This window comes from Calypte anna, chromosome 19 (assembly GCF_003957555.1).
Source record: "Calypte anna isolate BGI_N300 chromosome 19, bCalAnn1_v1.p, whole genome shotgun sequence".
NCBI classification, from domain to species: domain Eukaryota; kingdom Metazoa; phylum Chordata; class Aves; order Apodiformes; family Trochilidae; genus Calypte; species Calypte anna.
This window is the reverse complement of record NC_044264.1, coordinates 3,161,033-3,174,759: the sequence shown is the minus strand read 5'-3', so window position 1 is coordinate 3,174,759 and position 13,727 is coordinate 3,161,033. Positions and strand designations below refer to the sequence as shown.

Here is a 13,727-nt window from a genome sequence, read left to right as displayed (position 1 = left end):
TGGGATAGAGCTGACTTCTGCCAGTCCATGGATCCTTCCCAAAACCAAAAGAGAGTAAAAGAAGAAATAAAAGGAAAAGAGTGCTGGAGGAGGATTGAAATGCCCTTCTGAAAGAAACCCCCAGCTGCTCTCTTGCAGAGTAACAAACGGCTCCAGAAGGCCCCAAATGCCATCCAGTTTTTTCCAGGTGAGGCATGAATCAGAGACAGACACCCCCATTTTACACCCATGCACAGCTAAGCACAGCTCTGCACAGAGAAAGGTCTGGGGGCAGCTGCAGGACCTCCCACCCTGAAAGCTGAGTGGTCCCTGCACCCCCTGAGCTGCATTTCAGTCCTTCAAGCCCCATCTCAGGAAGGTTCAACATCCACCTACAAGACCAGGACTGGATTCCCAGCAGAGTTTCTGCTGCAGCTGGCAGCCTGGGTGCAAGCACTGAGGGCCAGGAGGTGCTGGGCCAGGGTCCCCAGCCAGGCCAGGGTCACCAGAGCCTGCACCGGCCCTGTGCTCACAGTGCTGCCACCTGGGAGGGCAGAACAGTCCTGGGGGCTGCCTGAGGCACAGCTCTGCTCCTGGGGTAGGGACACAAGGAAAAAGTCTTCAGGCACAGATCACAAGAGCAGCCAGTCCTGTGTAACTGATGTGTTGGGTGGAAAAGCCCTTTCAGTTCATCAGGTCCAACCCTTCCCCCATCCCTGCCCAGGCCACCCCCACCCCATGTCCCTCATCCCCACATCTCCAGGGCTCTCAAACCCCTCCAGGGATGATGGGGACTCCAGCCCTGCCCTGGGCAGCCTGGGCCAGGCCCTGACAACCCTTTCCAGGCAGAAATTGTTCCCCATGCTCCAAACCAACTCTCTAAATTTAAATCTAGTCTCCTGATGTCCAATCTGAAGGTCCAACAAGTGGCTCAAAGAATTTTGTAAATCATCCCCAGGTCCCAGCCTGTGTTTGGTTGGTGCCAGGAGTGTCACCAGTGCTGCATCTTCACGGGTACCCTCGGGCTGGGCAAGATGTGCCACAAGCTCTGCAGGGCCTGGCCACCAGCTGGAACAGTGCCATGGCCACCAAGAGCCACCTCTGCTGCTGCCCCTTGGCTCCTTGCTCCTGTGGGTCACCACTCCTCAAACTCACACCTACCAGATTTGTAAATCCTCTGCTGCCTCTGAAAGGGGAATATCTAAGAGCACCCTCAGAGAGGTCCCTTTATCTCCCCAGTGTATTCAACTCCTTTTCTCAGAGAAACCCCCTTAGCTCCACTGGGGTTTAATAGGAGTGAAAGGCTGTTTCAGATGAATCCAAACACTTTTATTCCCTGAATGTATATCTTTCAAACTTAAAACAACCCTTTTGAGTGTTTCTTATGCAGCTTTCAGCCTGAGGCAAGCACCAAAGGAAGAACTGGCTGTTCAGGAGAGCAAACTGCCTTTTGGTCCTGAGTTTGCAAAAGAATAATGAGATAAAAATTTAATTCCACAACTAATGTGAATATTTCTTGCTCAAAGGGTTTTCTATTTCATCAAGTCTGAGGAGGGGTTTGGGTGTGCTTGTGTACATGGATTTATTTCCCTGTTCACGCTGAGATAGCATCTGGCACCACTCTTCTGCATTCCCAGAGAACCATTTGAAAAGAAGCTCTTATGGTTGCAAAAGTTTGAAGAACCACAAAGTTTTCCATCCTTAGGTACAGAAGTGACAAAGAAACAACAGCCAACTTCAGTACAGTATCATGTAAAACATTTGCAAAGCTTGAAGAATAAAGACTCCAACACATCCACTAAAGAACAGAACTTCAACAGGGTTTTTTTTAGTACTGTTTGTGACATTTTTAAGAGAAAAGGAATGAAGAGTAAAAGCTTCCCAAAGAAATGTATGGCTTTGCAACATGGCTGCAGCCAGCATCTTCTGTGTGAGTGCTGAGAGGAGTGTTGGGACAGCACTTCCCACTACAGAGTCCTGACTCTACCCTAAAAACAATCTTGAGAACTTTGTTTTCTTGCTTTGAAGTTAAGATCTTTCCCCAGCTGGTTTCTCAAGCAGAGAGCTTCTCATTTGAATAGATGCTCTTTTTGGTTGACTCTCTTTGGGCCCAGCCATGTCCAGATTCAGAAGCTCTGTTCACAGTCTTTGGGATCTGAAGTCTCTTTGCAGGTGCTCTGTGCAGTGCCACAGCTCTAAACTTAACACAGACGACCATCTTTATAGAAGAACAAAAAAGGAAAGAGGAATTCTGAAGCTGCAGGCCAGGCCAGGTCCCTTGGAGGTGAGGGACATCAGGTCGTGGCTTGGTCCTTGTTGAGGGAGAACTGAGATGGGTTCAGCAATGGATTTCCTCAGGGGGGTAGTTAGATAGGGTCTGGCAGTCGGAAGATCTCACACTGTACGGGAAGACAGGGCCCCCTCTCTTATCAGCAGGTAGATCATGATGTAAGCAGACTGGAATGAGGTTGTAAACCCGAGGTATATAAGGCTGTATCACCTGTGAATAAAGGCTTTTTTGCTTGCCCACCACATTGGTATCTGTAAGCTGATGGACAGAGCTCACCGTTTGTGAACCAGGTTGCCACACCTAATGAGAGGCAACAAGGGGGGGTTCAGTCTGTGGCTCAGCAAACAGATCATTTGCCATCATTCCAAGGGTAAAAGTCATGTCACGTGCCTCCTGATTCATAACTGCAAAGACAAGTTTGCAGCAACCTAGAATGAGACCCTGAGCTGCAGCCTTCATGAGGGGTTGGTTATACATCAGGGATGCTTCCCAAGACTGTAGAGAAACGAGGCAACCAGGTGCCACTAATTCCCAGGGAGTGGCATGAGCTTGTGTCAAGCCCACCTAGGCCTGATTAGGGTGGGCCCCCACTGCACATGAGCAGGATTAGAGGGCCAATAAAAGGCTCTGAGGAGTCTCAGAACCCGTAGCCTCAGCATTGCTCGGGCTGTCTGTATAACAGCGTGCTGGCCGGCTGCACCACTCAAGCCTCACCCTGGGGGCAATGAGCACTGGTGGTGCAATGAAGGTAGTGCAGTGCTGAGAGAAGTAACTGACCTCTGCAGGCACACTCAGGACTGAGCTGAGCCTGTGCTTCAAGACTCACCTTTTATTGGCCCCTTAATCCTGCTCATGTGCAGTGGGGGCCCACCCTAATCAGGCACAGGTGAGCTTGGCACAAGCTCATGCCACTCCCTGGGAATTAGTGGCACCTGGTTGCCTCATTTCACTACACAAGACCCTTCCAGCAACCATGCCCCTTGCTCAGCTCTGCTGGTCCTCCTGGGAGCAGAAAACTGCCCGGATGAGAATGTGACCTCTCACAGAGCAAAGGGTAAAGAAGGTGAATGAGTGCAGGATGGGAAAACAGAGAAAACACAACCCCTGAGCTGGGTCAGAAAGAGGATGGAGAGGCCTGGGCAGGACAAGGGTGGCTTGGGGCTGCTGGTGAATTTGAGGGAGGATGGGGAGCAAGGGGAAGCATGAGAGTGACTGGGGGCTGGAAGTGAGGAGCAGATGGACAGATGGGGCCCCTGGTAGGGACAAGGGTTGGCAGTGATGGTGATGCCAAGCACAAAGTCCCTGTTCAAATGCTAAAGGCACCAGCCATGAGTCCACCCAGGAGGAGGCAGCCAAGGGGCTTCAGTCTGTGTAAGGAAGCTTTCACCTGCCTGTGCCTGAAGCCTTCAGACTCAGAGGAACTGAACTCACACAATCTCCCCCCTCCAGGTCACCTCCAGTGACACCCCCGTGTCAGCAGCACTGTCCCATCACTAAGGTTCATCATTAATGTTTGTTTGCTGAACACAAACTGTCCCCACTGCTGGTGCCTCCCCTCACTTCTCCTTCCCCAGCAGAGCCAAACACACAGCCTAGGACTGCAATTTCCTTAAAGGCTCAAACTGCTCTCCAGGAAACCTGGTGCTGCCTGGGGACCAGCTGTGCACATAGTCCAAATGCAGGACTGCCATCTCCTGGGCAAGTGGGAAACTTGGTGTGTAACAGCCCCCAAAACTTCCCTGGAATAACTCGAAGGCTGAGCAGCCCTTGAGATGAGAGGGGACAAATGGGGACAAATCCAGGCTCTGGGTACAGCCCCAGCAGCTGCAGTGCAGGGTCCAGGGCCAGCGAAGAGCTCTGTGGGCAGGAAGTGTTAACCCAGAGCACGATGCTCATTGCTGGGTGATGAATTTCTGCTCTAATGCAAAACTTGGGAGGCCATGGAGCAGTGGAAGTCCCTGGAGAGCCCCCTGGGCCTGAACAGCCCCTCCACTGCCCATGGTACCTCTGCTGCAGTTTCTTGGTCTAAAAATGAATGGGTGAAACCAGACTTTCACTAGAGAGTCCTTCACCAAACCCAGAGGGGCTCTGTGCCCAGGAGCCCACCTGTGTCCCATGGAGGAGCATGCCCCAGGCTGGATGCAGGGCAGACCTCATCCTCCCCATGGCTCCCACCTCTCCTGGCTACTGGCCCTGCACTGGGGCTCTCCCTACCCTCACCCTAGGCCTCTGCCTGCATCCCCCCTGCCTGCATCCCCTCTGCCTGCATCCCCCCTGCCTGCTGCCTCCTCTCCCCACGCCAGGACCCCTCCTGCAGCCCCCATGTCAGAGCCTGCAGTGGGGCTGTTTGCTCACCTCTGCCTTTCAGCCACAAACCTTGTCCCTGAACTGTTCCCCAGCTGTGCTTGCCTCCAGGACCCCTAACCCTTCAACTTGTCATTACACTACTGTTTTCCCTCTCCTCACCATCTTCCCCTTCAAACCAGAACAGCAGGAACGAGCTGCAGGAATTTCAGCCTGAGCAGTTGAAAGTCTGACAAAATTACATGTATTGAACCCAAGATTTCTGGGAAGCACCATGTGATCCTTCTTTCACTGCCTGTGAGATGCCTCTGCTTTGAAAAAAACTGCTACAGCACCTGGGGGTGTTGGAGCAGAGGAGGCTGAGGGGAGACCTTCTGGCTCTCTGCAACCCCCTGAGAGGAGGTTGGAGCCAGGGGGGGTCGGGCTCTGCTCCCAAGGAACAAGGGATGGGACAAGAGGAACTTTTGGCACAACTCAAGTTGTGCCTGGGGAGGTTTAGGTTGGAGCTGGGGAACAATTTCTGCCTGGAAAGGGTTGTCAGGGCCTGGCCCAGGCTGCCCAGGGCAGGGCTGGAGTCCCCATCATCCCTGGAGGGGTTTGAGAGCCCTGGAGATGTGGGGATGAGGGACATGGGGTGGGGGTGGCCTGGGCAGGGATGGGGGAAAGGTTGGACCTGATGAGCTGAAAGGGCTTTTCCAACCAAAATAATTCCATAGTTCTCTGATTAATTTTGTGGTATATTTATGTGTGCAGAAAATAGGGCAAGATGTTTACCTGGAATAGAAAAACTATGGAGGCACTATCAGCTCTCCCATAGAATCCTTTAGGAGAGGCAGATGTCCCTCCATCCCCACTGCTTTGGGTGGCAGGGTGACAGCAGGGTGGGTGCTGGCAGCCCTGGGGGATCCTGCCCCTGCCCTGCCCACACACCAGGCAGGACAGGCAGGGGTAATTTTGGCTGCAAGGATACAGGAACCACCTGAGAAATTAGGGTCAAGGAAGCACATTTGTTGGGATGTAGCCAAGCAGGTGCTGCACCACGGGAGCAGACAAGGAGGCTTTAATGGAATGGACAAAACTTGGCGGTGACCAAGCTGAGCCCAGGCCAAGCACAGCAGGACACCAACCTGCCCTTCAGTGGAGCAAGGACAAACCCAAATTTAGTCCAAATGCAGAAGCCAAGCTAAGGAGACCAAGTGCAGCCATGCAGTGGGAAGAGAGGCAGAGTGAAATGTCCCCCTGTGACCGTGTTCCTCCCATTAAGGGGCCCTGTGAAGCCTTTTCTTGCTGCAAAACATGGCACAAGAAAAAAACCATGAGATAAGGTTTGTGTTTTTCAGCAGCCACGGCCAAGAGGAGTTCAGCATTCTGCTCTAGCCAGCTCCCTCCAGCACCTTGGAAGCAGCATCCAGTGTGGAGCTGATTTCTGGTACCAAGAAGATGCTTTCTCCTCTCCCTCCCTCCAGGATCCACACTGCATCCAGTGGAGAAAAAGGGATCCACGTGTGGCTGCCCCCACTGGTGGGCACTCTTATGCTGTTCATTACCTTTATCATTAGAATCACAGAATCATAGAATGGGCTGGGTTGGAAGGGACCTCAGAGATCATCAAGTCCAACCCTTGATCCACTCCCCCCATGGTTCCCAGCCCATGGCACTCAGTGCCACATCCAGGCTCTTTGGAAAGATCTCCAGACACGGAGAATCCACTACTTCCCTGGGCAGCCCATTCCAATGCCTGATCACCCTCTCCAGAAAGAAATTCTTTCTCATCTCCAACCTAAACCTCCCCTGGCACAACTTGAGACCCTGCCCTCTTGTCTTGCTGAGAGTTGCCTGGGAAAAGAGCCCAACCCCCCCCTGGCTCCAACCTCCTTTCAGGGAGTTGGAGAGAGTGATGAGGTCTCCCCTGAGCCTCCTCTTCTCCAGCCTCAACACCCCCAGCTCCCTCAGCCCTTCCTCACAGGACTTGTGCTGGATCCCTTCACAGCCTCCTTGCTCTTCTCTGGACCTGCTCCAGCACCTCAATCTCCTTCCTGAGCTGAGGGGCCCAGAACTGGACACAGGACTCAAGCTGTGGCCTCACCAGAGCTGAGGGGCAGTGTCACCAACCTCTCCTGCCTGCAAAACAATTGTTTAAAATGCTTTAGAAAACAGAGCTGATTGCTGAAGGCCAACAGACCTGGTAAATATTTGATAATTATCTGCTAATTACATTTTCAAACTGGCACTTATTACGTGTGAGGTCTAATTACTCTCAGGTCTGCTCCAGAACTGAATGACACCCTTGGCTCTGCTCCTCTGGGGCAGAACTGATCCCAGTTTGTACATCCAAACAGTGCTGGGTGCAAGTGGGTCAGGCAGGGATGCTGGAGGAGTCCCAAGGGAGCTCCAGAGTGGGCTGAAGACAGGACAGAAAGCTGAGCTGTGCCTTGGGATAGCTCTTATGAGCTCTTCTAGGTTATAGTGAAGGAAATAATGTTTCTTAATGAGCTTCAGACACATTCTGTAGCAGCTTTGGGATTAAAACAATGGGCAATTTATACATAAAAGGGATCACTGAGGACCAAAAGTGACCAGAAAAGTCATGAAAATATCAGTATCAGCCAAGTCTTGCTCCTGTACCCCTCAACAGAGGGGTTTTCCACAGAGACATGAAGCCTTGTCAAGCACAAAAGCCACATATTTATATTTAAGGAGTGACAGAGGTTTTCCATGTTATACATATATGCAGGAACATTAAACTGACTCCTTTTGCTGTCTTGGGTTACAGCTGAGGCCTGAGGATGCAGCATGAGAACAGAGATGGGAAAACTCAATGAGTGAGTATCCAGAGCTGCTTAAAACCAGAAATATATCTGATTAATCACCTTCTGCACTACACCCAGGGAAGGGAGTGGTGTTGCATGAACTCTTGGGCCCTTTAATTCCACTACAGTGATGGGAAAAGGCCTTTGTGTTCCTGAGAACCCACTGCAGAGATCTCCATCAAACAGGAATGGGGTTTTTCCTCATTCAGTCCAAAGGGAGAGTGCAAACTTTAATTAACTTAATAGCTGTCAGGAGCTCCAAGACCTGCAGATGGATGGTGCTGGCTGCAGAACTGCAGAGCACCAGCAGCACAAAGGAGCCCTGAAGAGGGGCAGGGAGCAAGAGGAGCTGGGTGAGAATTCCCCTGGCCTCCTGGTGATGGGCTGCTGCCAGGGGAGCTCCTCAGCACATCAGCAAAAAGAGCCAAAGCTCAGAAAAATCCTCAGCCCCAGCTGCTTTGGGTGCTGGCCCCTTCCAGTGGGACGGGGCTGCCAGGGAGTGCGGGAAGAGGAAGGGAAATGTGGGGAGCTCTGGGGCTTTGTTAAAGCTCCCTCTGCCCACACAGAGCCAGGGTTGGGCTGCAGGGCTGGAGCAAAGCACTCAGGGTTCCAGATAGAGCAGCACCAACACCAGGATCAGTCAGGAAGGACACCAGACCAAGCCTGCTCTGGCTCCACAGGAGTGGGGAACCAGAACCCAAGTCCCTGGCAGCCCTGGACACGCTGCTGCCACCTCTGCTTGCCTGCTGGGGACATGGCTGAGCAGGGGCTGTCACCCCTGACCAAGGAGGGGATCCCACACCACCCAGGAGCTGCCAGGTTCTCCAGCAAGGCACCGGATTCTTAGCAGACCAAAAGGTGAAGCTTTCCAGGACCCCTCCCTGTGGGATGCGAGACCCTCAGAGCACAATCCCACCAAGGTGCAGCACACCCAGGGCTCCCCTGCCCGAACTCACAGCCCTTGGCTTGCTGCCACAACACCCACACCAGATCTGCCCTTTTTCCCTGCTTTGTGCACACAGCTGGAGCACTCCCAGCACAGAGCTGGGGAAGTCTGCCCAGGTTAGATGTGAAAACTGAAGCAGTAAGAGGAGGGAAAGGTCTGACTCTGTGCACTCACCTGGTGTTGGGTTTTGCAGGTTTTTAGGGACACCTCAACATGACCTCTGAACCTGCCGTGGTGCATGGGTCACCAGGGCACTGCTCAGATTTGGCTTTTAAACACCCATAATATCCACTAATAATAATTAATTAACAACATCCACTAATGGCCCCTGTGTCACACAGTGACACACAAAGGCACACAGACTTTTCTCCTTCTGCTATTTCCTGCCAAGACTGCACTGTTTTGTTTCTTCTGAATTAAATTCCTGACTGTCCTGCAATTCCCCTTCCCTGCACTCACAGCCTTTCCCAACCTTGTACAGTGCATAAATTAGCACAATTAAGTCATTCTCTAAAACCAGTCCCTTGCCAATGTTTCTCCCCACCAATTCCCCCTCCACTAAACTGTCATCTTCTATTGACAACCCTGCCCACCTCATCATTTGTTCACACCACTCGAAAGAACTTTCCAGAACCACCAGAATAATTCTCAGTAAAGTGGCAGCACACATTTTTTTCAGGCGTTTTCCCTGTGCTTCCCAGGAGCTCAGGAGGAAGGGGCTCTGCTGGTCAGGTGGCCAAACACCAAGGCAGGAGGACTGATCCTTGGTTGGCCAGAGAAAGTGGCTAAGTTCCCCACCCGAGGCCCTGGTGGTGCTCCAGCTGCAGGGCAAGGAGGAGGGGAAAGCTGCTGGTTTTACCTGGAGCCTTTAGAATGAAGAAGCAGCTCCTGTGTCGATGTTTTATGCAGTTGTGCTTTTCCAGTGGAGATTCCCAAGGGACTGGAACACCTCGGGGCTGCCCCTCACTGCAGGGTAACGGGGGAGCTGAGTTTCCCTGCTCAGCCCCAGCAGGGCTGTACACAGCAGACCCATTCCTGTCACGGAGCAGCAGCGACCCAGAGCCAGGAGCTCCTGGGAGAGGGCCCAGAGAGCACCAGGGGTTGTGCTGGGACAGCTCCGGGCAGGCGGTGCCTCAGCAGCTGCCTCTGACCCCTGCAAACGCTGATGATTCAGAAAGGTTTATTTTAAGGGGACACCAAAACAAAGTTTGTCTTTTTTTCTTTCTTTCTTTCTCTCTTTCACCACCGCAGGCGCAGGGGGTGTCCGGGCCTCCCGTCCCGCTGCCACTGCCTCAGCCCCGGCCAGGTCACCAACCGCCCCGCAGCACCGGAGCCCGGGTCCGGCCCGCTGACACAACGCGTCTACACCGCAGCCTCCCGCCTTACCCAGCCCAGAGCCCGGCCCCACCCGACCCAGAGCCCATCCCATCCCAGCCCGGTCCGGCGGAACCGCGGAGGGACCCGCGCAGAGACCCCCCGGTCAGACCCCCACCGCCCCACAATGCCCCGCGTGCCCCCGGCCCCTGAGGGGACGTTGGGCGGCCCGAGCCGTGCGCGGAGGACAAAGCACGGGTACCCGGATGTGCGGGGAGGGGGGGGCGGGGCCGGTCCCCATTGGCCGCCGCGGGGAGTGGGCGGGGCGAGGCGCGGGAACACAAAATGGCGCCGCTCTCGCTGCCGCTTACATAACGCGACCTCTCACCTCGCGTGCGGGGCCAGCCAGCTCGCGGCGCCGGCGGGCGGGGCGAGGCGGCGTGACCGGCGTGGCGAGCAGCCAATCAGAAGGCGGCGGAGCCCGCAGGCGGCCAATAGGGTGGCGGTGCCGCTCGTGGGGGGCGGGCCCTGCGGGGCGGGCGCGGGTTGAGGTGCGCGCGGCGCGGCTCTGCCCGCCGCCAGCCCGGGGGGGAGGGGAATCTCCCGCCATTTTTCAATCCTCCCGCCCGGGTCCCGCCGCTGCCGGGGTCGCCGTGCGGATCCGCCGGCTCCGGCCGGGCCCTCGCCTCCTCCCGCCATGGCGCCGCTGCTGGGCCGCAAGCCCTTCCCGCTGGCCAAGCCGCTGCCGCCGGGGGAGCCGGGGGAGCGGTTCGTCATCCCCCACACGCAGGAGGCCTTCCGCACCCGCGAGTATCCGCTCGGCCTGAGGGGGACGGGAACGGGGACGGGAACGGGGCAGGGAGGGAAGCTCCGGCGGTGCCGCTGTCACCCGCTCCCAGGGCCGAGCGGCCCCTCCGCTGTTGGGCGCCGAACCAGCTTCGGCGGCGGTCCCGGCCCTCCCGGGGGGCGGCGGGGCGGAACAAAGCGGGGCCGTTCGGTGCTGGCCCGGAAGGGGGGCCCGGCCCGCGCTGCTCCGGGCTCGGCCTTGTGCCGGGGGCGGGGGTTCCTCGGCAGAGTTCGGACTCGGTTCCGGCCAGGGGGTGAAGGACTTTGGGGCGGCGCAGCCGTGAGGAAAAAAAAGTAGCGGGCAAAGGGTCCCGGGAGCCGCCCGCGCTCGGCAGACAGCGGCAGAGAGGGTTTGATGGGGGCACTGAACCGGGGGCAGCTCCCGGGGGCCTCCTCTGCAGCTTTGGGTGCTGTAACCCGCGGGTCGGGGGTGGCTGTGGCACGGGAAGGGCCCGCGCAGTGCCGGGGGTGGCTGTGGCCGCCCCGGGGTTCCAGCCGGAACGCGAGTGGCTCCTGAGCTGCTCCTGCCGGGGAAGCGTTTGTTTATTTATTTATTTGTTTATTTGTTTATTTATTTCTTGCTGTGGTTCCCCAAGGTGAGGCGTGTGGAGCGGCGGGGGGCTGGGCAGGGACTGTCAGAAGGGGGAGCGGTGACCGGGCTGAGGGGCAGGAGAGGGAGCTGATCCTGCCGGGAGGTTCCTGGTGTCAGGACCGAAATCCCAGAGCCTGAGGGAAGGAGCGGGACCGAGGCGGGAAGGGATGAATGAAGGTACCTCGGCGGCCAGGCAGACAAAGGGACTCCAGAACTCCAGCAGCCCCATGCGCTGGGGAGTGTCTGGTTACTGCGGGGTGAGGAGAAGCCAGGAAAGGTCCCCAGCAAGGCTTAGGTAGGTTTTGAAGAGGAAATGCATAGCTTAGTGCAGGTAAGTGCTGTTAATGCTTTAGGCCCCCAAAAATGAGATTGCATTGAGCGTTAGGTACTTGGGTTTTAGTAGGGTTTTCAGTTAAAGCTTTCAGTCAGTGAGTCAAAAACCTGCTGTTGCAGTGTGCACAAAATGAAAGTAGCTCTGTCATGCACCTGGCAGGACAGATCTGTGCTTTCTGCTTTCCTTATGAGAACCACCAGTGATCAAATAGGCAAAAGAGTTTAATCCCAAATTTTGCTTTTGTAGTGGAGCTGTGGCTTTAAGTTTATCTGCCTTATAGGAATGGCACTGGGGCACCTTCTGAGAGCATCAGTGTCTTGGTATGGATCTTGTGGAGCTGTCAGTAGATAGATGTTCTATCTACATGTTTCTGCAGGCATTTGAATGGCATTAACATTAAGGAAAGGATGGGACCATTTCTGGTTGTCTGAGGGGATGGCTTCAGCTGCAGGGTCAGAAGGAAAAAGGAAACCAATGCAAGCACTGAGGTTTTAGGAGGATGCTCTTCTCCTGGAGAAAGTAGTGCATGGGATGCTGTGGGAGGTGGGCAGTCTAGCATGTTCTAGAAAGCTCATCTTGGCAGAGGGACGTCATGAAGCTAAAAAGAGGAGCTAAATAATGTTAGGTTTGTATCTTGCTGTTTGGACTGTGTCTCACACAAGCCAGGCAAAAGGTGGAACAGAAAATCTCAAGTCAGTTGAAGGGAGATGTTACCCAAGGAAGACTTGGAGTGGTATTTTTGGTGTGTACCCCGAGAGGGGTTCTGCCATGCAGAGGAATGGGTTTGGAGGATGGGAGCAGCCTGCAGCAGGGGGAGTCAGGAGGTACCTGAGGTTCTGCCCTGAGCAACACTTGATGTCACTCGTGCTGAGGGCTGGCATAAACATTGAAAAATTCTTGATCAGCCCTTCCCTGAAGGGTACACAGATTAATATGCCTAGGAATGAGGTTTTAAGGCATTAGAAGTTCCTAGGACTTTTTTGATTTTGTTTTTGGTGGTGGTGGGGGGGTTTGTTTGATTGTTTGTTTGAAGGTTTTTTGTTTGGTTGGTTTTTGGGTTTTTTGTTAGGATTTGCAGCTGTTAGATTGGGTTTAACAAAAAATGGAGATGAGAGTATTGTATATGTGAGTGGAGATGTCTGCCCCGTGGGCATGTGTTGAAGTGTCTGGCCAGATGGGGACCACTGATCATCAGCACTCGGGTGTTTATTTGGGTCTGATGTTTATTTCTAGCTTAATGTGGATTCCTTTAGCTGCTAAAGCTCCCAAAAACCTTTCAAGAGAAGCCACGCTGTGTCCAGCCCATTGCATCCCAGCAGAGCCCTGAGGTGGAGTGTGCCTGCCTAATTTTGTAGGGCTGGGTGTATCCTTGCAGGAGCTCTGTAGGATCTGCTTGGGATCTGTGAGATGTCAGGCAAATGCTTTGTGTGTGGCACAGTCCCGTCTGGTTTTTGTCACCCTGAGGGTGTGGGGGGGAAAGGGAAGGCTCTGTGGTGCATGTCCTCAGCATCTGATGTCTACCAAACACCAAATTTGTTCCGTGGTGAGCAGGGCATCTGGTGAGAGCTGAGCACGTGGGAGTGCTGCAGTGTGTGCTGCTCTGCTCCCTGCCACTTGGGAAGCAGTGCTGCCAGCTGGAGAGAGACCTGAACAACCTGGAGTGGTGAGGAGGGACTCTGCAGCCATCAGGGTACCAGCTGGGGAAGCCACGTTGCTTTTTTCCCAGATAAAAGCTGCCTGCCTCTGATCTATGTTTCCATGCTGTAGGGAACACGGAGAATGGAGGGATTGGGCTGCAGTGGGCATGCAGGCAGGTTCAGGGCTGTCGTTCACATCTTTACCTGTGACATGAGAGCAAAGCAGGGTTGTATCAGTCACGCTCTGCAGTTGAAGGAAAACTTTGCCACAAGTAGTGTCCTGGGAAGGTATCAGCCCTCCTAAAGTTTGCTCAGCTATCACAGGTGGAAACTATTAGGACACTGAAGTTATTTTGAAGTTGTTGCTTATTTCTGGGAGACCATCATAGAATCATAGAATTGGCTGGGTTGGAAGGGACCTCAGAGATCATCAAGTCCAACCCTTGATCCACTCCCCCCATGGTTCCCAGCCCATGGCACTGAGTGCCACATCCAGGCTCTTTGGAAAGATCTCCAGACACGGAGAATCCACTACTTCCCTGGGCAGCCCATTCCAATGCCTGATCACCCTCTCCAGAAAGAAATTCTTTCTCATCTCCAACCTAAACCTCCCCTGGCACAACTTGAGACCCTGCCCTCTTGTCTTGCTGAGAGTTGCCTGGGAAAAGAGCCCAA

The 13,727-nt window shown here is 54.4% G+C and overlaps 1 protein-coding gene across 1 annotated transcript in view; it reads left to right on the top strand.

The window, feature by feature from the left end:
• Positions 1 to 10,175: 10,175 nt before the first annotated feature.
• Positions 10,176 to 13,727, top strand: part of BAZ1B (bromodomain adjacent to zinc finger domain 1B) — a 49,550-nt gene continuing 45,998 nt past the window's right edge. The window contains exon 1 of the mRNA XM_030462711.1: positions 10,176 to 10,453. Coding sequence (XP_030318571.1) covers positions 10,341 to 10,453 — 113 coding nt within the window. The 5' untranslated portion in view covers positions 10,176 to 10,340. The remainder of the gene's footprint in view (positions 10,454 to 13,727) is intronic.